The sequence below is a fragment of the Ranitomeya imitator genome, chromosome 4 (assembly GCF_032444005.1).
Source record: "Ranitomeya imitator isolate aRanImi1 chromosome 4, aRanImi1.pri, whole genome shotgun sequence".
NCBI lineage: Eukaryota > Metazoa > Chordata > Amphibia > Anura > Dendrobatidae > Ranitomeya > Ranitomeya imitator.
In genome coordinates this window covers 362,022,935-362,046,480 of record NC_091285.1, presented here as the reverse complement: position 1 = coordinate 362,046,480, position 23,546 = coordinate 362,022,935, and the positions used below count along the sequence as shown (strand labels likewise).

General features: G+C 43.8%; 1 protein-coding gene across 1 annotated transcript in view; it reads right to left on the bottom strand.

The window, feature by feature from the left end:
- SLC26A5 (solute carrier family 26 member 5) overlaps positions 1–23,546 on the bottom strand; it is a 142,160-nt gene that overhangs the window by 66,139 nt on the left and 52,475 nt on the right. Inside the window, exons 7-10 of the mRNA XM_069765112.1 lie at positions 21,395–21,547; positions 7,617–7,699; positions 5,560–5,707; positions 305–418 (exon numbers count right to left, since the gene is read on the bottom strand). Coding sequence (XP_069621213.1) covers positions 305–418; positions 5,560–5,707; positions 7,617–7,699; positions 21,395–21,547 — 498 coding nt within the window. The remainder of the gene's footprint in view (positions 1–304; positions 419–5,559; positions 5,708–7,616; positions 7,700–21,394; positions 21,548–23,546) is intronic.

Below are 23,546 nucleotides of genomic sequence, written 5' to 3'. Positions count from 1 at the left end.
TATAAATATACCAAACCTAACTTGGTATATGGTTAAAAAACAAATCACCCTAAAATATTCTCAAGAACAAATGTCTGTATTGTAGTTTTCAGTGTGACACATTCACTTGCTACTATTACAACAAGGACAGGGCCACACTTACACTATTCTCTCAGCACAAGAGCGTTTTTTTCACACATCGAATTGTGGAACTTACGGTATTACTATTCCAAGATTAATTAAGATGTACTTTGGTTGTGGGAAAACACTGAATAATATTGTAACAGGATTAAAAAGTTATTTCTCCAACATGAATGACACATACCTGTGTATTTCCCCCAGTGCTTTCCTGGACCAGACTACGAGACATTGAACAAGTTACAGCAAATGTTTGAAAGAAAGAGCCAAGAGAATTGCACAATCCCAGGGCAATGAGTTCCTGGAAATTGCAAACAGTTGAATGTGAGATTTTATGCACTTCAAGGGAACCTTTTTGCAGTTTTACTGTCACCAAACTAATTACACTGCTGGGTAGGGTAATTCAAGATAAGTTGAAGCATACCATCCTCGCTGCAAACAAATGAATATTTATGTAAATGAAGCAGCTAGTGGATAGATCCGTCACATTATTCCCTGCCCAGCGCTACCCCCATGGAACTGAAGTCTGTTTGGTGTTGCTGAAACAAGTAACATAGCGGAGCTGAAAAGGTGAACCAAGTACATGGGAGAGGCAGTTGGTGAAAACTAATATGAAGGAGCGCTATACTAGCAATTCCGCTGTTTATCAAACTTGTTTTTACAACATGCACCGCACAGTACAAATTACTAGTTAACTTAAATGGATTGTCCAGACTTAGGGTACAAGTCTGCAGTCACTTTATGTGGATTTTCTAATACCGGGAGCGGGCAATCATGTGACTGCAAGTATGTGATTTGCTTACTTCCAGCCACATCTCAACTAGACGTGTCCAGCCAAGCTCAATACGCTTGCATGGAGCGAGACCGTGCCCATCTAGTTGGCACATGACCATATGTATGCAAATCACATACTTGTGTCTGCCACCGGCCCTGAAGAATCCGCACAGCGCACATAGAGTGACTGCAGACTTGTACCGTAAAGCCGGACAACCCCTTTAATTCTGATGATCAGCACAAGTTTATCAATACCAGGTTTACATAAAATATGTTTAAAGCGAGTGTCCACTACTGGAAAACCTCTTCCTAAATGCTAAAGTGCTCTAGATGAAAAAAAAAAGCACCTACAGTACCTCTTGAATTGACATTATTCTAGCAATGCATCTGCTGGCAATTTACGTTATTAGTAGCCGCAGATGGACGCAGTCTTCATAGCTCAGCCAGACGCAAGAGTGAAGGCTGCAGTGATCACATGACAACGTAATATATAGCACAGCCCACGCAGTATGTAACACAGGCCACGTAGTATATAACACAGCCCATGCAGTATATAACACAGCCCACGTAGTATGGAGCAGTGTGGGCACCAGATCCCAATTAAAAAAAAAAAATTAAAATAAAAAATAGTTAAATACTCACGCTCTGGCGTCCAGCGAAGCTGTGCCGATATGCGCGATGCTGCCACCAGCTTCCGTTCCCAGTGATGCATTGCAAAATTACGAGACCGCTAAGTCATCTGGGTAATTTCGCAAGGCATCACTGGGAACGGAAGCTGGCGGCAGCATCGCGCGCATCGGTGGACGGCGGAAGGTGAGAATAGTACAATTTTTAAAATTTTTTAAATTATTTTTAACATTACATCTTTTTACTATTGATGCTGCATAGTAAAAAGTTGGTCCGGGATGGGGCGACACACTGGCGCTGACTGGAGGGGAGCAGGGAGTGAGCACTGACTGGAAGAGAGTAGGGAGGGGACAATTCGCGGCTGGACTAAGCCTGTCGCCTGCCGGCCGCGACCAATCAGCGACGCAGGATTTCCATTACGGAAGTTAGTTACAGACAGACAAACAGACAGAAGTACCCCTTAGACAATTATATAGATAGATTCTCAAGACACCCTCAATAAAGCAGTGGTTCTGCAGGTGGGGACCACAAACCACATCTCAGTACCAATGCTTTCTGGCTGATGTTTTGGTCACTTTTGAACGTTGATTGTGCTTTCACACTCGTGGTAGCATGAGATGGACTCTAAAACCCACACAGGTTCCTCAGGTAGTGCAGCTCATCCAGGATGGCACATCAATGCGAGCTGTGGCAAGAAGGTTTGCTGTGTCTGTCAGTGTAGTGTCCAGAGGCTGGAGGCGCTACCAGGAGACAGGCCAGTACACCAGGAGACGTGGAGGGGGCCATAAGAGGGCAAAAACCCAGCAGCAGGACTGCTACCTCCAACTTTGTGCAAGGAGGAACAGGAGGAGCACTGCCAGAGCCCTGCAAAATGACCTCCAGCAGGCCACAAATGTGCATGTGTCTGCACAAACGGTTAGAAATAGACTCCATGAGGATGGTCTGAGTGCCCGACATCCAAAGATGGGGGTTGTGCTCACAGCCCAACACCGTGCAGGATGCTTGGCATTTGCCACAGAACACCAGGACTGGCAAATTCACCAGTGGCGCCCTGTGCTCTTCACAGATGAAAGCAGGTTCAAACTGAGCATATGTGACAGACGAACCAGAGTCTGGAGATGCCGTGGAGAGCGATCTGCTGACTGCAACATCCTTCAGCATTACCAGCTTGGCAGTGGGTCAGTAATGGTGTGGGGTGGCATTTCTTTGGAGGGCCGCACAGCCCTCCATGTGCTCGCCAGAGGTAGCCTGACAGCCATTAGGTACCGAGATGAGATCCACAGACCCCTTGTGAGACCATATGCTGGTGCGGTTGGCCCTGGGTTCCTCCTAATACAGGACAATGCCAGACCTCATGTGCCTGGAGTGTGTCAGCAGTTCCTGCAAGATGAGGTCATTGAAGCTATGGACTGGCCTGCTCGTTCCCCAGACCTGAATCGATTGAGCACATCTGGGACATCATGTCTCGCTCCATCCAACCAACCAACCACCAATGTCACGTTGCACCACAGACTGTCCAAGAGTTGGTGGATGCTTTAGTCCAGGTCTGGGAGGAGATCCCTCAGGAGACCATCTGCCGCCTCATCAGGTGCATGCCCAGGCGTTGTACAATAGGGAGATTATACAGGCACGTGGAGTCCACACACAATACTGTGCATCTTTTCCTTGTCATGAGGCATTTCCACTGAAGTTGGATCAGCCTGTAATTTGATTTTCCACTTTGATTTTGAGTATCATTCCAAATCCAGACCTCCATGGGATATTGACTTTGATTTGTATCTACTATATAATTGTCTAAGGGTCACTTCCGTCTTTCTGACTGTCCTTCTGTCATGGATATTCATTGGTCGCGGCCTCTGTCTGTCATGGAATCCAAGTCGCTGATTGGTCTCGCCAGCTGCCTGTCATGGCTGCCCCGACCAATCAGCGACGGCGACAGTCCGATTAGTCCCTACCTACTCCCCTGCAGTCAGTGCCCGGCGCCCGCTCCATACTCCCCGTAGTCACCGCTCACACAGGGTTAATGCCAGCGGTAACGGACCGAGTTATGCCGCGGGTAACTCACTCCGTTACCGCCGCTATTAACCCTGCGTGACCAATATTTACTATTGATGCTGCCTATGCAGCGTCAATAGTAAAAGGATCTAATGTTAAAAATAATTTTAAAAAAAAATCATTATATACTCACCTTGCGCCGCCTTTCCCGCTCCTCGCGATGCTCCGGTAACCGCTCCATGCAAGCGGCAGGTTCCGGTGGCAAGGATGGTATGCGAAAAGGACCTGCCATGACGTCACAGTCATGTGACCGCGACGTCATCACGGGTCCTGCGCTACCAACCCTGGGACCGGAAGCTGCCGAGTGCACCGCACATAGGCGACATGACTACAAGGGCTCCCTAGGAAGGTGAGTATATGTTTATTATTTTATTTTTTAACCTGTGATATGTGGCTGGGCAATATACTATGTAGCTGGGCAAATATACTACGTTGCTGTGCAATATACTACGTGGCTCTGTGCTGTATACTACGTCACTGGGCAATATACTATGTAACTGGGCAATGTACTACGTGGCTGGGCAATATACTACGTCACTGGGCAATATACTACGTGGCTGGGCAATATACTACGTGGCTGGGCAATATACTACGTGGGCTGTGCAATATACTACGTGGGCTGTGCAATATACTACGTGGACATGCATATATACACACACACACACACTTTTTTTTTTGCTCCATCATCAGAGCTGTGTGAGAATTTGCGCTTTGCAGCCCAAACTGTTATTAGTTTTTTTTTTGTTTTTTGTTTTTTTTTACTATTTTGGGGTATATTATATCATTTTGATAATATTTTTGGGAGGCAGAGTTTTTCTTTCACTGTGTCCACAGCGCGGGATAAATAACATTATAAATGTTATAGTTCCGGTCACTAAATGTGTAGTGATACTATTAGGTCCTGTCAATAATGACATACCTGTCATGTAAGCATCATATATGTCCAGCGGTAATACTGATCTATTCTTATACTAGACCTTTATGACAGCCAGCAGCTCTGAGCAGTGGTCCTCATGTTGGAACACTTTTTATAAGGCCTCTTTCACACGTCAGTGTCTCCGGTATGTGTAATGACAGTTTTCTCACGTACCGGAGACACTGACACACGTAGACCCATTAGCATCTATGTGTTTCTGCACATGTGCGTGTTTTCACACGGACCGTTTTTTACCGGCAGCATGGACCACACTATGGACAGCACACGTGCACACGGAGAACAGTGTACACTCTCCTCTGTGTGCACGTACCACCCGCAGGAGAGACAGCGCTACAGTAAGCGCTGTCCCCGCTGCGTGTGGTGCTGAAGCCGGTATTCATCCCTTCTCCCCAGCAGCGTTCGCTGGAGAGAAGGAATGAAAAATCAATGTTTTTTTATTTATTTTCCCTTAAAAATAAAGTTTGGGCGTCCTCTCCCGCCTCCCATCCCCTGTGCGCCCCACGGTACCACATGACCGCTCACACAGGACCTGCTGCCAGCGGCCGCTGAGAGGAGACATCGCAGGAGCAGGGGGAGTATTTCCTAGCAGGCAAGCGGGGTGGGGGGGGGGCGCACAGGGGATGGGAGGCGGGATCTTGACAATTAAAAATGATGAAGAATTGAAACAAAATAGTAGTTTAGAAAGATACATCAATTTTCAATACAGGAAAACCAGAGTATTGGTGGAACTTTGAACAAGCTTTATTATTATTATTATACCTATTAAGTCAATCAAATAATATAATATACATAAGAGAGAAGGCCAAGTAGATCAATTCAATTTATTAAATAAGTTATTGACAAATATACAAATACTAGCTCTAGAAAATACATGGCACTGTACAGGACTTTTGTGAATAGATGAGATTTAGAAAAATCTCCAATCTGAGGCTGCCCACTCTTTTATTAAATAAAAATCACAGTTCCAGCCTGGCGATTTCTACTTTTTAATGTCAAAATTCCTTACAGGTTATAATTCAAAATATTAATAGTTTTTTTTGCACACCCACCTGATTTCCACTAACTGCATATCCATGTTTAAGTGCAAATATTTTTGCCATTGAAATGGTCATGGAGAATCCAACAATTGCTATGGCCACTGCATCCACAAAAACTGCAGAAAAAAGGCTAACATCTGGGAGATCAGGGGGTCTAAACCTACAAAATAAAAATTCTATTTAAGGTTGATACATTCTCGCAAAAAAAAAAAAAAGTATACATTTTTAAAAGAGGTTGGCATGCTCGCTAAACGGGCCGTGTATGGCCACCTTTACTCTCTATGGTGTGATGGACAGATACAAGTATAGCATGATATTGGTAGAAGGGGAGGTAACAACACGTGGGTGGTGACTGATTAGCTGCACAAATGTAAGCTCCTTCTTAGCAAAGCAAAGCGCAGATAAGGCTGGGTTCATACTGCGTTACAGCAGCCCGTTCAACACATACGTTAAACGGGCTGCTGTAACGCAAGTGCCGGTATGGCAGCACGCTAGCGCAAATAGAGCATCTGCTAGATCTGCGGTAGCGGTGACAGATCCAGAAACGCTGCAGCCTGCGTCTCAGGGTCCGTCACTCAATGACAGCGCATGGCTAGCACACACCCATTGTGGGCGTGCGCTAGCGATGCGTCTGACATTGGAGTCAAAACATATTGACCTAAGCACAAAACATATTGACCTAAGTTTACCATTATCATAAAGTGTAATGTGTCAGGAAAAAACAATCTCAAAATCACTGGGATTTGTTGAAGCGTTGCGGAGTTATTACCACATAAAGTGACACTGGTCAGATTTTAAAAATATGGCTCCGTCACTAACACGCTTACAGATGCATATACCGTATATGACTAGCACAATGACAGCAGTTGTTAATATTGTTACTATGCTGGCACTTTCCATTACTGTAGGGGCACTACACTATGGTATACAGTGAGGACAGCCTGCAGCAAGTAATACAGCCCCCCAACGAAGCTTACGCGTGTTGGGGCTGCATACAGTGTCCCCGAGTGGTGATCATGGGTAAGAGCAGTTTCTAGCATGATTCAGTGTGATTTTGTTCCCTTAGGCCAGTCTCACACGTCCAGATATTTCCGGGACTAGAGAACACTGTACCGGAGTTATCCGTGTCCGTGTGCTCACGTGGTGCATCCGTGTGGGATCCGTGTGATGTCCGTATGTCTGTGTTTAGCATCCATATACTGTCCGTGTATTGAAACAATTTGTTTCAATTTTAACCCTATGACTTTAAAAAAAAAAAAAAGCACACGGACGGCATCCATATGCGGTACGTGTTTACACGCACCCATTGACTAATGGGTCCGTGTGATTCGTGCGCTCCCACGAACACTGACATGTCTCCGTGTTTTGCACATGGACACGGTCCATGAAAAACACGCTGACATGTGCAGAGACACATTCACTCTAATGTGTCTACGTGTGTCAGTGTCTCCGGTATGTGAGGAAACTGTCACCAAACGTACCGGAGCCACTGACGTGTGAAACCGGCCATAAAGTGTTATACGCCCTTTTTTTCTACTTTGGTTACATGAATCTCTGGTGGTTACTTTTTCTCTCACTATCTCAATTAGTGCTGCATCCTTATTTTGATTTACTTTATTCCTCTATTACCTTTTACGTGGGTAGCATGAGATGGTGGGTGTCCTTGTCTCCATTGAGTTTCATTGTTATATATGGAAACATTTATTGATTATATGCACTTGCACTTTTAATCATTCTGCTGCTATCTTCTGCTCTTTCCTACCACTATAATATAGGTGGACTCTGTGTTTTACATCTGTGATATCATTTATCCATATGTGTTTTCAATTTGATTATTACTATGTTCTTGTTGTGTTTTACATATTTTTTTAATACATTTTGATCAAATTTTATTCTGGGACCTTTTTTGCTCTTTTTTTTTCTTTTGGTAGAGCAAGTAATACAGGCAGCCTGTGACATAGATCTGTATGCTGCAAGAGTTGAAGCCGGAACATTATTGTGCGTTCCAAAATACAGTTACATACTATTAAGGAAGACGTAATATAATTTCACAGTTTAAGATGTCTTACCCAGTTGGGATGTTGCCAACCACATCTACATCATAGGACTTTTCAAAATTAAGTCCGGCTGAAACTCCAGTTGAGATTATAACCTACAGGAAAAATTGAAACGTTTCAAGTCTAAACATAGAAAATGCATTGCAGTCATATCACTCCATTTCAAGACCACTACCAAAAGCATTCTTTTTTTTTTATTATTAGTTCTACGAATTCCAGAACTGTAGAAATGTGGGTCCAGTTTACAGCAATGGGATACAATGATACGGATATTTTAGCAATGTATGTGAAGTCCCTCTATTTTTCTGATCCTCTAATAGAAATTAATATTTTTAGTCATCACAGCAAACAACTGAACGACAAAACATTGGCCATGTGTTGCCAACTACGGTGATCGTTAAGAAGGGAATATGCCTTTCTTATACAAGTCTACATTCACCATGTCAAAGAAAAAGATCTTGTCCAAAAAACTGCTGTGAGGACTTTATTTCTGCTGAATATACAGTTATATAAAAAAAAGTTTGGGCACCCCTATTAATCTTAAGCTTAATTGTTTATAAAAATTGTTTTTTTTTGCAACAGCTATTTCAGTTTCATATATGTAATAACTGTTGGACACAGTAATGTTTCTGCCTTGAAATGAGGTTTATTGTACTAACAGAAAATGTGCAATCTGCATTCAAACAAAATTTGACAGGTGCATAACTATGGGCACCTCAACAGAAAAGTGACATTAATATTTAATGTAAATTAGGACACCTGCGCTGGTTAGCGCAGGTGTCCTAATTTACATTATATTCTTCTCTTACTGCATGACAGATTCAGCACAGTAGCTGTCTAGGCACCAGCAGCTTCCCATAGCATCTTCTCTAGGAGCGCCGGTGTGTCCCCATTTTTTTTTTGTGACATTAATATTTAGTAGATCCTCCTTTTTCAAAAATAACAGCCTCTAGTCGCTTTCTGTAGCTATTAATGAGTTCCTGGATCCTGGGTGAAGGTATTTTTGACCATTCCTCTTTACAAAACAATTCCAGTTCAGTTAAGTTTGATGGTCGCCGAGCATGGACAGCACTCTTCAAATGATCCCACAGATGTTCAATGATATTCAGGTCTGAGGACTGGGATGGCCATTCCAGAACAGTGTAATTGTTCCTCTGCATGAATGCCTGAGTAGATTTGGAGCGGTGTTTTGGATTATTGTCTTGCTGAAAGATCCATCCCCTGCGTAACTTCAACTTTGTCACCGATTCATGAACATTAATCTTAAGAATCTGCTGATACTGAGAGGAATCCATGCGTCCCTCAACTTTAACAAGATTCTCGGTGCCGGCATTGGCCACACAGCCCCAAAGCAGGATGGAACCTCCACCAAATTTTACTGTGGGTAGCAAGTGTTTTTCTTGGAATGCTGTGTTTTTTGGCCACCATGCATAACGCCTTTTTGAATGACCAAACAACTCAATCTTGGTTTCATCAGTCCACAGGACCTTCTTCCAAAAAGAAATTGGCTTCTCCAAATGTGCTTTTGCATACCTCAGCCAACTCTGTTTGTGGCGTGCTTGCAGAAACGGCTTCTTTCGCATCACTCTCCCCATACAGCTTCTCCTTGTGCAAAGTGCGTTGTATAGTTGACCGATGCACAGTGACACCATCTGCAGCAAGTTGATGCTGCAGCTCTCTGGAGGTGGTCTGAGGATTGTCCTTGACTGATCTCACCATTCTTCTTCTCTGCCTTTCTGATGTTTTTCTTGGCCTTAACAAGAACTGTACCTGTGTTCTTCCATTTCCTTACTTTGTTCCTCACAGTGGAAATTGACAGGTTAAATCTCTGAGACAGCTTTTTGTATCCTTCCCCTGAACAACTATGGTGAATAATCTTTGTTTTCAGATCATTAGACAGTTGTTTTGAGGAGCCCATGATGCCACTCTTCAGAAGAGATTCAAACAGGAGAACAACTTGCAAGTGGCCACTTTAAGTAGCTTTTCTCATGATTGCATACACCTGGCTATGAAGTTCAAAGCTCAATGAGGTTAGAAAACCAAAAAAAGTGCTTTAGTAATTCAGTAAAAAGTAGGTAGGAGTATTTAAAACAAGAAAATGATAAGGGTGCCCATACTTATTGTCACGCCGTTAACGGCGATAAAGGGGCAGGACGGCGTACTGGGAGCTGCACCTGTCCCTGCCACTATAATGGGGCCCTGACTTTCCCTTATCTCAGGGGTATCTATGATGGTTAGGAGGCCTGAGCCGCCAGCGTATCCCTGTCTCCTGTGCAGGCCCTATCAGTGGCCCCCTCTGCCCCCAAAGGAGGTGGACTGCACCAGTGTATAAATACGACAATTAAACAAGGTATACAGACAAGGTAACTAAAAGTCTCAAACTCACCAAATGCTCACACAACCACAGAGGTAACACATAGAAGGGAAGAGAAGGAAAACACTAGGAAGGAAAACAGGTTTAACATGCAACCAAAACAGCAGACACCAATCTCTGTAAATAAACCTCCAAGCTCCCAATACCACGCTCCCTCAACCTCCAAGCCAGGCAGCAGAACTGAGCACTGACAACAGTTGTAGACAAAGCTGAGTCTATATAGGAGCAGAGATTACCAAAACCAAATCAGCTGAGAGACATAGCTCTCAGCACCTTCAGTAACAAGCTTTAACTACTGCCCTGCTGGCACAAGACAGCCAGGTCAGAATTCAGGAGAAGAGCTTCTGTTCATCGTGTGTGAACGAGGCCCAGAGCGCTGCGGTTCTCTGGAACCTCTCTGTCGCGGTAGCCTCGTGACAGTACCCCCCCTTCTACGAGGGACCTCCGGAACCTCAGGACCAGGTTTCTCAGGATGAGCTGCATGAAATGCCCGGACTAACCTAACCGCATGGACATCGGCTGCAGGTACCCACATCCTCGCCTCAGGACCGTACCATTTTCAATGTACTAGATATTGTAGAGACTGGCGAACAAATCGAGAATCCATGACCCTGGCTATAGGGAACTCGAGATTTCCATCAACAAGGACCGGAGAGGGAGGTAAAGGTGATGGATTAGGAGATGCCACAAACCTCTTGAGTAAGGAGCGATGAAAAACATTATGAATCCTAATGACGACTGAGGTAAAGCCAGCCGAAATGCAACAGGATTGACGACGGCCCCAATCCTATAAGGGCCAATAAACCTAGAGCCCAATTTCCACGAGGGAACTCTCAGTTTAATATTCTTTGAGGACAACCAAACCCAATCACCCACACATAGGTCCGGACCTTTCATACGTCTCCGATCAGCCGCATTCTTATATCTGGAACTCATGCTTTTTAACTTATCAAGAACCCCTTGCCATACGGACGTGATAGACGAAGAAAACCTCTCCTCTTCAGGCACCCCCGAGGAATCCTTCCTATTAAATGAACTGAATTGAGGATGAAAACCATATGCCCCGAAAAACGGGGACTTACCAGTGGACTCATGAGTACGGTTGTTTATTGCAAACTCTGCCAATGGTAAGTACTTAACCCAGTCCTCCTGATTTTCTGAAATGAAACACCTGAGATAAGTTTCAAGATTTTGATTTACACGTTCTGTTTGACCATTGGATTGAGGATGCAAAGCTGAAGAAAACGACAAATGAATCCCCAGCCGGCTGCAAAAAGCCCTCCAAAACTTAGAAATAAACTGCACCCCACGGTCTGACACAATATCTGAAGGAACACCATGTAATCTCACAACCTCCTTGATAAAGATCTGTGCCAGAGTCTTGGCATTAGGTGACGCGGGAAGGGCAATAAAATGTGACATCTTGCTATATCTGTCAACTACGACTAAAATAACTGTATTACCCTCAGAAACCGGTAAGTCAGTGATGATGTCTATTGACAAATGGGTCCAAGATCTATTGGGAATCTCCAGAGGTTGGAGAGACCCAGACGGGCGAGTACGAGGTGTCTTGGAACACGCACACACACAGCAGGCAGCGACATATTCCTGTATATCATGATTTACCCCAGACCACCAAAAACGCCTAGTGAGAAGGTCCGTGGTAACTTTACTTCCAGGGTGTCTGGCCAGGACCGAATCATGAAGTTCATTAATGACCCTAAGACGAAGATTAGTAGGAACATAAAGTTTACCTAAAGGACAGGCTGTTGGGGCGTCCCCCTGCGCCTCTAAGACCTCTCTCTTAAGCTCCAAATTAATTGCGGAGACAACTACACCCTTCTGAAGTATAGGACCTGGCTCACAATTATCCCCATTCCCTGGAAAACAACGGGATAACGCATCAGCCTTGATATTCTTGCTTCCTGGCCTATATGTAATGTAGAAATTGAACCTGGCGAAAAACAGAGACCACCTGGCTTGCCTAGGTGTGAGACGCTTCGCAGATTCTAGATACAGCAGATTCTTGTGATCTGTGATTACCATGACTGGATGAAGTGCTCCCTCCAAAAAATGGCACCATTCCTCAAATGCCCATTTAATTGCCAACAGCTCCCTGATACCAATATCATAATTCCTCTCAGTAGGAGAAAATTTTTTCGAGAAAAATGCACATGGACGCCACTTACTCGGAGAAATTTCCTGAGACAATACAGCTCCCACTCCCACCTCAGAGGCATCCACCTCTACCACAAATGGCTGCATGATGTCAGGCTGTATTAGTATGGGTGCAGTGGAAAAACACTTCTTCAAAGTCTCAAAAGCCTGGCAGGCCGTACTGGACCAGACAGAGAAGTCCGTGCCTCTCTTGGTCATGTCTGTTAAAGGATTGGCTACTAGGGTTGAGCGAAACGGGTCGAAATTGTTCAAAAGTCGCCGACTTTTGGCAAGGTCGGGTTTCATGAAACCCGACCCGACCCCAGTGGGGGGTCGGCCATGAAGTCGGCGATCTTTTGAATCTGGAATCGGAATTCCGATCCCGATTCCCGATATGTTTAAGATATCGGGAATTGGTATCGGAATTCAGATTAAAGTGTAAAATATAGAATTAAAATAAAAAATATTGCAATACTTACCCTCTGACGCGCCCTGGTACTAACCGGCAGCCTTCCTCCTTCGAATCCGCGCTTCTAGGACCTTGCCGTGACGTCGCGGTGACGTCGCGGCTTGTGATTGGCCGCGCGGCCGCCCATGTGACCGCTCGCGCGGCCAATCACAAGCCGTGACGTCACCCGCGACGTCACCGAAGGTCCTGGAAGGGCTGATTCTTAGGAAGGAAGGCTGTCGGAAGGAAGCAGGGCGCTTCCGAGGGTGAGTATATACCTAATAGGAATATACTCACCCTCGGAAGCGCCCTGCTTCCTTCCGACAGCCTTCCTTCCTAAGAATCAGCCCTTCCAGGACCTTCGGTGACGTCGCGGGTGACGTCGCAGCTTGTGATTGGCCGCGCGAGCGGTCACATGGGCGGCCGCGCGGCCAATCACAAGCCGCGACGTCACCCGCGACGTCACCGAAGGTCCTGGAAGGCTGATTCTAAGGAAGGAAGGTTCCCGGTTAGTACCAGGGCGCGTCAGAGGGTAAGTATAAGGATACTTTTTATTTTAATTCTATATTTTACACTTAAATATGGATCCCAGGGCCTGAAGGAGAGTTTCCGCTCCTTCAGACCCTGGGAACCATGGAAACCCAATGCACTGCATTGGGTTTCGAGTTTCGGCCGACCCCGACCCCGACTTTTTTATAGGATCGGCCGATTTCACTCGACCCGACTTTTCCAAAAGTCGGGTTTCGTGAAACCCGACCCGATCCTATAAAAGTGAAGGTCGCTCAACCCTATTGGCTACTACTGAAAAGTCTTTAATAAATTTGCGAATGTAGTTTGCAAAAACCTCTAAAGGCCTAAAGGTCCTCAGGACGCTCCCACTCCAAGACCGCCTTGACCTTAGCCGGATCCATACGAAATCCTGTGGAGGATAAGAAATAACCCAAAAACGGAATCTCTTTGACCGCGAACATGCATTTCTCAAGTTTGCAAACAGTTTATTGTCCCTGAGAACCTGAAGGACCTGCTGTACATGATCCTGATGGGACTTGAGATCAGGGGACTAAATTAAGATGTCAACGAGATATACCACCACAAACCTACCTATTAGGTGACTAAGTATATCATTGACAATGTGTTGGAACACAGCAGGGGCATTACTTAACCCAAAAGGCATAACCAAGTTCTCGTAATGTCCCTCTGGAGTATTAAACGCCGTCTTCCATTCATCCCCCTCCTTCATCCGAATGAGATTATATGCCCCCCTGAGATCTAATTTGGAGAACCACTTAGCCCCCACAACCTGATTAAAGAGGTTCAGAATAAGAGGGAGCGGGAAAGAATCCCGGACCGTAATTTGGTTCAATTCACGGAAGTCTAAGAATGGGCTTAAAACCCCCGTCCTTCTTCTTTACAAAGATGAACCCGGCAGCAATGGGTGAAGACGAAGGTCTGATGTGACCCTTGCCCAGACTCTCCGTGATATAGTCCTTCATGGCCTGTCTCTCTGGGGCAGAGATGTTGTATAGCCTACTCTTAGGCAGTTTAGCACCAAGAATGAGACGTATGGTGCAATCATAAGGACGGTATGGAGGTAGCTCTTAACACCCCTCCTCAGAAAATACATCCTCAAAATCTGAGATGAACTCTGGCAAAACCTGAGAACTCAACCCGGCCAGCCGAGTGCTTAGGCAATGTTCCTGACAAAACTCACTCCATCTAGAAACCCATAAAGGAAACAGGTTTCTGCTAATAACCAAGAAAAATTATCTTTCACAATTGGTGCAGAATCCAACCAGAGGAGCAGCACTTTTAGACCTAATACTATCTAATAGACCTGACAGAATAACAAATCTGCAGGTGGTCGGGCATCTAGGACATAGCGACCACAATATTGTACAGTTTCACCTGTCTTTCACAAGGGGGACTTGTCAGGGAGTCACAAAAACACTGAACTTTAGGAAGGCAAAGTTTGACCAGCTTAGAGATGCCCTTAATCTGGTAGACTGGGACAATATCCTCAGAAATAAGAATACAGATAATAAATGGAAAATATTTAAGAACATCCTAAATAGGCACTGTAAGCGGTTTATACCTTGTGGGAATAAAAGGACTAGAAATAGGAAAAACCCAATGTGGCTAAACAAAGAAGTAAGACAGGCAATTAACAGTAAAAAGAAAGCATTTGAACTACTAAAGCAGGATGGCACAATTGAATCTCTAAAAAACTATAGGGAGAAAAATACTTTATCTAAAAAACTAATTAAAGATGCCAAAAAGGAAACAGAGAAGCACATTGCTAAGGAGAGTAAAACTAATCCCAAACTGTTCTTCAACTATATCAATAGTAAAAGAATAAAAACTGAAAATGTAGGCCCCTTAAAAAATAGTGAGGAAAGAATGGTTGTAGATGACGAGGAAAAAGCTAACATATTAAACACCTTCTTCTCCACGGTATTCACGGTGGAAAATGAAATGCTAGGTGAAATCCCAAGAAACAATGAAAACCCTATATTAAGGGTCACCAATCTAACCCAAGAAGAGGTGCGAAACCGGCTAAATAAGATTAAAATAGATAAATCTCCGGGTCCGGATGGCATACACCCACGAGTACTAAGAGAACTAAGTAATGTAATAGATAAACCATTATTTCTTATTTTTAGGGACTCTATAGCGACGGGGTCTGTTCTGCAGGACTGGCGCATAGCAAATGTGGTGCCAATATTCAAAAAGGGCTTTAAAAGTGAACCTGGAAATTATAGGCCAGTAAGTCTAACCTCTATTGTTGGTAAAATATTTGAAGGGTTTCTGAGGGATGTTATTCTGGATTATCTCAATGAGAATAACTGTTTAACTCCATATCAGCATGGGTTTATGAGAAATCGCTCCTGTCAAACCAATCTAATCAGTTTTTATGAAGAGGTAAGCTATAGGCTGGACCACGGTGAGTCATTGGACGTGGTATATCTCGATTTTTCCAAAGCGTTTGATACCGTGCCGCACAAGAGGTTGGTACACAAAATGAGAATGCTTGGTCTGGGGGAAAATGTGTGTAAATGGGTTAGTAACTGGCTTAGTGATAGAAAGCAGAGGGTGGTTATAAATGGTATAGTCTCTAACTGGGTCGCTGTGACCAGTGGGGTACCGCAGAGGTCGGTATTGGGACCTGTTCTCTTCAACATATTCATTAATGATCTGGTAGAAGGTTTACACAGTAAAATATCGATATTTGCAGATGATACAAAACTATGTAAAGCAGTTAATACAAGAGAAGATAGTATACTGCTACAGATGGATCTGGATAAGTTGGAAACTTGGGCTGAAAGGTGGCAGATGAGGTTTAACAATGATAAATGTAAGGTTATACACATGGGAAGAAGGAATCAATATCACCATTACACACTGAACGGGAAACCACTGGGTAAATCTGACAGGGAGAAGGACTTGGGGATCCTAGTTAATGATAAACTTACCTGGAGCAGCCAGTGCCAGGCAGCAGCTGCCAAGGCAAACAGGATCATGGGGTGCATTAAAAGAGGTCTGGATACACATGATGAGAGCATTATACTGCCTCTATAAAAATCCCTAGTTAGACCGCACATGGAGTACTGAGTCCAGTTTTGGGCACCGGTGCTCAGGAAGGATATAATGGAACTAGAGAGAGTACAAAGGAGGGCAACAAAATTAATAAAAGGGATGGGAGAACTACAATACCCAGATAGATTAGCGAAATTAGGATTATTTAGTCTAGAAAAAAGACGACTGAGGGGCGATCTAATAACCATGTATAAGTATATAAGGGGACAATACAAATATCTCGCTGAGGATCTGTTTATACCAAGGAAAGTGACGGGCACAAGGGGGCATTCTTTGCGTCTGGAGGAGTGAAGGTTTTTCCACCAACATAGAAGAGGATTCTTTACTGTTGGGGCAGTGAGAATCTGGAATTGCTTGCCTGAGGAGGTGGTGATGGCGAACTCAGTCGAGGGGTTCAAGAGAGGCCTGGATGTCTTCCTGTAGCAGAACAATATTGTATCATACAATTATTAGGTTCTGTAGAAGGACGTAGATCTGGGGATTTATTATGATGGAATATAGGCTGAACTGGATGGACAAATGTCTTTTTTCGGCCTTACTAACTATGTTACTATGTTACTAGTAATCTCCCGAGTCTTCCAGTCTAACACCGGGTTGTGTAACGTGAGCCATGGTAAACCGAGAACTACAGGTGAAGGCAAACCCCCCAACACATAACAATCTATTGACTCGGAGTGCAACGCCCCTATTTGTAGGCTCACCCCACGGACGATCTGAGTGAAAGTCCGCTGGCTCAAAGGTGCAGAGTCAATAGCAATTATAGGTATGGGTCTAGACAACTCTTGAGTTTTAAGCCCATGTGCCTGAATAAACCCTGCATCAATTAAATTAAACCCTGCCCCAGAGTCCAGAAAGGCAGAGATATTAAGCCTACTTTCACCAAGAAGAATCTCGGCTGGTAGGAAAAATTGTGGTTTACCTAAGGAGGAAACTAGTACACCCGAGTTGCCAACCTCCCCGCAACCCGGGCTCAATAGTATTCCGGCGGTTGTTTTTTTAGAAGGACACACATTCACATAATGACCCCTTCTGCCACAAAAAAAACATGAAACTTCCTTACGCCGTACTACTGCAGCCCCTTTAGAACGAGAAGAGCCACCCAACTGCATAGGTTCTCCTAGAGACTCAGATTCTGGTGAGTCCAAATCTGAATTACCCCTGAATAGCGGTGATTCATTAAGTCTCTGGCGCAGGCGGCGGTCCACACGGATAGCAAGAGACATAGCTGCCTCCAGTATGGTTGGTGTCTCCTGTAGGGCGAAGGCATCTTTTATTTTATCAGACAGGCCCTGATAAAATTGACTGCGGAGTGCAGGGTCATTCCACATTGTGTCAGTAGCCCATCTCCGAAACTCAGAGCAGTACTCCTCTACTGGCCGGTCTCCCGGTCTCCCTGTGTAAGATGGCGTATTGTGGACTCAGCGAGGGAGACGCGGTCAGGATCATCATACACTTGACCTAAGGCTTGAAAAAACTCCTCCACAGTCCGTAACGGCAAAGCGTCAGCGGGAAGTGAAAAAGCCCACAGGGTCACCTGTTGTGAATTCTGTTATCGAACTCCCTCCTGTGGTCATGAATGGTACTTCGGCGAGTTCTGTCCATGGGCTCCCTCTGGTGGCTGTGAGTGGAGCTGCTGCTTCTAAGGTTCCTTCCACAGGTGACGTATTTTATTCTTTGGCTGGCTGTTCTATTTAACTCCACTCAGATCGTTACTCCATGCCAGCTGTCAATGTTCTTGTACTGGTTCAGTTCGCTCTTGGATCTTTCTGGTGACCTGTCTACTCCAGCAGAAGCTAAGTCCCTGCTAGTTATTTATTTGTTCATTGTTTCCTTGTCCAGCTGGCTATCATGATCTTGCCCTGCTAGCTGGAAGCTCTGGGATGCAGAGTGGCACCTCCGCACCGTGAGTCGGTGCGGAGGTCTTTTTGCACACTCTGCGTGGTCTTTTTGTAGGGTTTTGTGCTGACCACAAAGATACCTTTCCTATCCTCAGTCTGTTTAGTAAGTCTGGCCTCCCTTTGCTAAAACCTGTTTCATTTCTGTGTTTGTGACTTTCATCTTATCTCACAGTCAATATATGTGGGGGGCTGCCTTTTCCTTTGGGGAATTTCTCTGAGGCAAGGTAGGTTTTTTTTTCTATCTTTAGGGCTAGTTAGCTCTTAGGCTGTGAAGAGGCGTCTAGGTCTTGTTAGGTACGCTCCACGGCTATTTCTAGTTGTGTGATAGGATTAGGGGTTGTGGTCGGCAGAACTCCCACTTCCCAGAGCTTGTCCTGTGTGAATTTAACCATCAGGTCATTCCGGGTGCTCCTAACCACCAGGTCCATAACAGTCACCTTGTAGGAGCGATACTACAATTCCAACCCTCTGCTCCTCTGAACCTGAAGTGTGAGGACGCAACCTAAAATACAATTTACAGGCCTCCCTGAATGTAACAAATTTGTCGCGCACCCCAGAGAACCTGTCAGGTAACGCAATCTTAGGCTCCAGCGAAGCTTGTGGAGGTGTAGCAACCCCTGCAGTGGCCAATGGAGTGCGCTGTACAACCTCCGAGCGGAGGTCAGCCACCTCTAGACTGAGTTGCTGCAATTGTCCAGCTAAAGCAGCAATGGGGTCCATATTGGACCAAGAAAATTTTTAAGGTTAGTGATGCTGTCACGCCGTTAACGGCGATAAAGGGTCAGGACGGCGTACTGGGACCCGCACCTGTCCCTGCCACTATAACGGGGCCCTGACTTTCCCTTATCTCAGGGGTACCTATGATGGTTAGGACTGAGCCGCCAGCGTATCCCTGTCTCCTGTGCAGGCCCTATCAGTGGCCCCCTCTGCCCCCAAAGGAGGTGGACTGCACCAGTGTATAAATACAACAATTAAACAGGGTATACAGACAAGGTAACTAAAAGTCTCAAACTCACCAAATGCTCACACAACCACAGAGGTAACACATAGAAGGGAAGAGAAGGAAAAAACTAGGAAGGAAAACAGGTTTAACATGCAACCAAAACAGCAGACACCAATCTCTGTAAATAAACCTCAAAGCTCCCAATACCACGCTCCCTCAACCTCCAAGCTAGGCAGCAGAACTGATCACTGACAACAGTTGTAGACAAAGCTGAGTCTATATAGGAGCGGAGATTACCAAAACCAAATCAGCTGAGAGACATAGCTCTCAGCACCTTCAGTAACAAGGTTTAACTCCTGCCCTGCTGGCACATGACAGCCAGGTCAGAATTCAGGAGATGAGCTTCTGTTCATCGTGTGTGAACGAGGCCCAGGGCGCTGCGGTTCTCTGGAACCTCTCTGTCACGGTAGCCCCGTGACATGGTTCCCTGAAAAATGCCCACAGGAAAATTGCCCACAGGAAAAATGCCCACAGGAAAATTCCCCACATGGAAAATTCCCCACACGGAAAATTGCCAATTACAGCATCACAAAACTTTCAGATCTATGATATTTCAGGTGCAAGGTGAGGATGTTCACATAATATGTGATCAACTTGTGATTTACAGTTGACCTACTGCAAACCTGCAAAAATGATGATCTGTGGTTTGCAGCAGTCTGTCATTATCAGCAATAGATAGATCTAGTCTGCTCTCATCTCTTACTGATTCTGCCTTACTCCTCCCACAAGCCCAAAACAGCAGCACATGCAGCAGCAGTGTGATCCAGAGGAGCCATCACTGCTATCAGTGCTCACAAAAGTATCACTGCTGCTGGCAGAGATAGTTGGTCCTGGAAGCCCAGAAGGCACAGCAGAAAGGTGAGATTCTATCACTTGTACCACTTTGTGTTCTTGCTGAGAATGTATGATATGCTTTTGCAGTGGAGTCCAATGGGCCCCAGTGCAAAATTTGGCCCTCCCCCCTCCCCCACACACACACTTGTTGGTCAGATGTATGGGCCCCTGTAGTGTTCTAAATTCTATAAAGACGTATGAATTGCCCCCCTCCCCCTTCATTATGTAGTAATGTCCCTCATACTGGTATATATGCCCATCATCCTGGTGAATATGTCTGCATCCTGGTATATATGTCCTAATGCTGGTATATATGGTCCCCATCCTAGTATATATGGTCCACATGATCTCCATCCTGGTATTTATGCCCCCTTTCTGGTATATATGTCCCTATCTTGGTTTACATGGTCCCCAATCCTAGTGTATGTGTCCCGGTTCTGACCCTAATGCATAATTAAAAACAATAACATTCTACTCACCTTATTCATCTGCCCTGCAGAGTATCTCACCTATAACTCTATATTATTCTCCTGATCTGCAGAGCATCTCACCTATAATATAGTATTCTTCTGATCTGCAGAGCATCTCACCTATAATTATATATTATTCCCCTGCCCTGCAGAGCATCTCACCTATAATTCTATATTATTCTCCTGCTCTGCAGAGTATCTCACCTATAATTCTATATTGTTCTCCTGCCCTGCAGAGCATCTCACCTATAATTCTATATTATTCTCCTGCTCTGCAGAGTATCTCACCTATAATTCTATATTATTCTCCTGATCTGCAGAGCATCTCACCTATAATTCTATATTATTCTCCTGCTCTGCAGAGTATCTCACCTATAATTCTATATTATTCTCCTGATCTGCAGAGCATCCCACCTATAATTCTATATTATTCTCCTGCCCTGCAGAGCATCTCACATATACCTGCATACTATCCCTCTGTCCTGCAGAGCATTTAGCCTATAGCTCTATGCTATTCTCTGTTCTGCAGAGCATCTCACTTATAACTCTACTGTTTTCCTGTGGGTATTCATGTCTGTTGGCACTTTTCACATATGTGACCACCTTGCACCTGAAATGTCATAGATATGAAACTTTGTGATGATGCAATTGGCAATTTTCCGTGTGGGGAATTTTCCGTGTGGGGAATTTTCATGTGGGCAATTTTCCTGTGGGCATTTTTCTGGTCACCCCGTGACACTTAGGCACCTGTCAAATTTTGTTTGAATGCAGATTGCACATTTTCTGTTAGTACAATAAACCTCATTTCAAGGCAGAAACATTACTGTGTCCAACAATTATTAGATATATGAAACTGAAATAGCTGTTGCAAAACAAACAATTTTCATAAAACATTAAGCTTAAGATTAATAGGGGTGCCCAAACTTTTTCATATAACAGTACATGACACACTGTACATTACTTCTGCAGGGAAACATTTAAATACAGATATTTCATAAAGTCCAATACTTACAACAATTATCTCCATTGGAATGGGAACTGGCAATTTCTTTTTAAATCGATCATTAATTTCTTTAGCACCCAGCAGTAATAGTACACATATAATCCCGGTAATAAACGTGGCGACATTGGTTGTTGGAATATTAGATAAAACAGCTATTAATCGCTGAAACAGACAGAGACACATTAAAGGTATCCAGACTCTGACCAGTGTAGGAATCTGACTAATGCATTATTGGTAGGTCAGCACAGAAAATCAAAATATATCCATACATCAAGAAACCGGTCAAGGCTAATGCTTCTGCTCTCCTGGAACCTGGTCACATTCTTCGTGTTTTAGGATCTGCATCCCATCACTGAGCACCACTGTATGTCAAGAGTGTTTCGTTTTCTTTAAGTATGGAAATTTGGTGAAAGCTCCATTATACTAGGTTTACTTCTTAGGAACGCTTTAATGGCAAAAAATTTTTATTGGCAATTATATAGTCACATTAAATATGGTTGATGTCATAAAAGGGAATGTAATTAAAACATGATCTACTCTTTAAATTGTTTATATAAATAAATAGAAAAAAAACAAAGGTAATATGAAGAAGAAAACATTTTTAACCCCTTAATCCGCATTACAACTGCAGTCATTATGGGGCCTTATTCCTCAGCGCCATTTTAAAACGGCAGTGAGAAATAACTACGGTAAATACCACAGGTGACAACTGTATATGTCAGCTAACACCCTGCAGCATTGATTTTTTAACTAATCGGGGTCACTTAACGCCTTAAATGCTCTTGACAATCGCAAAAGCAACATCTAACTGGCTAAAAAGGGGTTAAAACATCCTCTTTAATACTAAACCCCCTTCCTCCTTGCCCGTGATCAAAATCGTGTGTTCCGATAGTTGCATTAGCACCCCAAGATTATCTGATGGCTTAGTGGCCTGTTAGATCCTGCTAAATAAGCAGGGTCTAACAGGCTATGTTTGTGAAAAACTGACAAGTTTAAGGCACTGCAGTACACGAGTATCAAAGTAAAAAATATTCATGCCCCACAGTGGGACCAAGTGAAAAAGTTAAAAAAAAAAAAAGTGAAATAAAATATGTAAAAAATTTGGAAAATTACACCCAAAAAGCATACAAAATCCACAAAAACCCATTTTGCCACTAAACGCAGCATTTGCGTTAAAGCAGAAAAAGGTACACATAATAGGTATTGATGCAACCGGAAGAACCCAAACTATAAAACTGTCTCAGTATTTATTCGGTATGGAGAACACCAAGTAAAAAGAAAAAAAACATTGCTTTTTCAAACTGACCAGCAAAAAAGCAAGCCCTAACAATACCATTTCAGAAAAAAAAGTTACAGCTCTCAAAATATGGCAATGCAAAAACAAGTACATTTTTGTAAAATATTGTAAGATATTGTTTTTAGTGCGTAAAAGTAACAAAGCATAAAAAACAATATTATCTGGTATCATTATAATCATACTGACCCCCAAAATAAATCGGTCTCATCACTTTTACCGCATTATGAACAACGCAAAAAAATACACTTAAAAATAATAACTGAATTGCTGTTTTTTGTTTACCCTGGGTCTGAAAAATCTGAATAAAAAGCTATCTTTTCTTTTTATAATAAAAAAAAATCATTTTACCGTGTGATAGAAGCAAAACAAAATAAAAAATAAAAAATAAAAAGATAAATCTGGTATCACCAATCGCACCGACCTGAAGACTAAAGCCATCTTATCACTTATAACATGCGATGAACGCTGTAAAAATAAAAAAATAAGAACTATTCTTCGTTTGGCCAAACTGTATTTTCTGAGAACATATTGGGGCATCACCCCCACTATTATACCTTGTGTAACTAAAAGTTTTACCTCTAAAATATTATATTTCCACATTCCAATGTTATACAATTCTGTAAGGCACCTGTGGGTTCAAAAAACTCACTACACCTCTAGATTCCTTAAGCAGCAAGGTTTCCAATATTAGGTCACTTGTGGGGGTTTCTGCTGTTCTGGCACCCCAGGGGCTATACTAATGGCGCCCACAATGCTCCTTCCCATCTGATCCCTGCCGTGTGCTCAAACAGTAGTGTACAACCACACATGGCGTATTGCCACATTCAGTAAAAATTGTATAAAAAATTGTCCTGTTTATTTTCT